The sequence below is a fragment of the Frankliniella occidentalis genome, unplaced genomic scaffold, assembly GCF_000697945.3.
Source record: "Frankliniella occidentalis isolate FOCC.00 unplaced genomic scaffold, Focc_3.1 Scaffold366, whole genome shotgun sequence".
NCBI lineage: Eukaryota > Metazoa > Arthropoda > Insecta > Thysanoptera > Thripidae > Frankliniella > Frankliniella occidentalis.
Window position 1 is genome coordinate 183,110 of NW_026267489.1, and position 1,328 is coordinate 184,437.

A 1,328-nucleotide genomic window follows, 5' to 3' on the forward strand; every position below is an offset into this window, starting at 1 on the left:
AACTCAATTTAAAATATAAATTAACACAGCTTCTTTATTCATATATTATATAGACTGGACCATTTATAAAATGCACCGAAACTTGGACTTTATATTTCAACTCTTTAGTTCAACTCGTCAAATCTTTGGTCTACAAACACAACTATCACGAATAATAATGTTAATAGAAACAATGTAATGTATATATTTATATAATAGTAATCTAATACTTCATCAAGTTAAAAAGCAATTTGCACGGAAAACTTTAAAAAACAATAATACTTTTGTCTAGTAAAGATATATGAATAAACTGAACAACTATGTGTGTCTAGAAAGCACACATTTTTTGACTAGATCGCTTAGATCAATTACAGATTACTTGACTAGCCAAGAAATTAAAATCACTCGAACTCTTCATCGTCTTCATCTTCTTCATCATCTTCATCGGAGTCACTCTCCTCTCTATTGTCTGGTACTAAACGTCCCTTTTGAGTGATATGAAATTGTACAAAACAATTTCTATCCAAATTTAGGCAGAGCCTAGCTTTACATTTCACACACTTTATTCTTGATGTACCTTTCTGGCAGTATCGGCACCTTCCTTTGGAGCAGTATTCAGGTAAGTGTCCATATCCATCTGTTCTAATAGCACTGCTTGGTCGTGGCACACCGTTTTATCATTTTCTTTGAAAGGCTGCTGTCTAACGATGGCTGGCCTCTTTTCTTTAGGAGGAGGACTCGCAAGCCCTCACTAACTTCAAGGCGGAACTTCTTTGAATTTGGAATCACCTCTTTTTTGGGAACTTGGAGCAGATTGCAGTCCCTCTTATACTGCAACCAACTGTTGGTAAGTGCTACTTCCAAACTATAGCCAATAAATGGAAAGTAGTACCTCTTGGCTCTGGTAGGTATTTTGTACAATGCCATGTACATGTCTGCCAAGTCTACACCACCCATAGTTTCGTTGTACACCGATACGGCTCTTGGACAGGGCACATCAATTTTACCATGAGCATCTTTTGAGTAGCGCTTTATGGTGCCAACTGGTTCAACGCCAACAAAGCTACTGGCAAGGCAGACTGGTTTGTCTGCCCATTGCACCACTACAACAGCATTTTTGCTGACCCTGCTCTCATATGATCCTCTTTCCTTCTTCAGAAATTCTTTTCCATCAGTCAAAGGACAGTGCATTGTGCGGTTTCTTTTTATGGTGCCAACAGAATGAAGGTGCATATAGTCTTTTAGATATGTAATAAGTGGTATACCTGTATAAAAGTTGTCAAATGTGACATGGGTTTTACTTGCGTTCTTGATGGACTTACAAAGAGAAATAACAGCCATTGCACCCA

At 37.7% G+C, this 1,328-nt stretch overlaps 1 protein-coding gene across 1 annotated transcript; it reads right to left on the reverse strand.

The window, feature by feature from the left end:
- Positions 1-621: 621 nt before the first annotated feature.
- Positions 622-1,320, reverse strand: LOC127751162 (piggyBac transposable element-derived protein 2-like). Its single transcript, XM_052274274.1, has one exon. It carries the CDS (start codon positions 1,318-1,320, stop codon positions 622-624), a length of 699 nt encoding a protein of 232 aa, XP_052130234.1.
- Between the last annotated feature and the right edge of the window lie 8 nt (positions 1,321-1,328).

Coding starts and splice junctions, on each gene's coding strand:
- LOC127751162 (XM_052274274.1), bottom strand. CDS start 1,320: ATGGCTGTTATTTCTCTTTGTAAGTCCATCAAGAACGCAAGTAAAACC.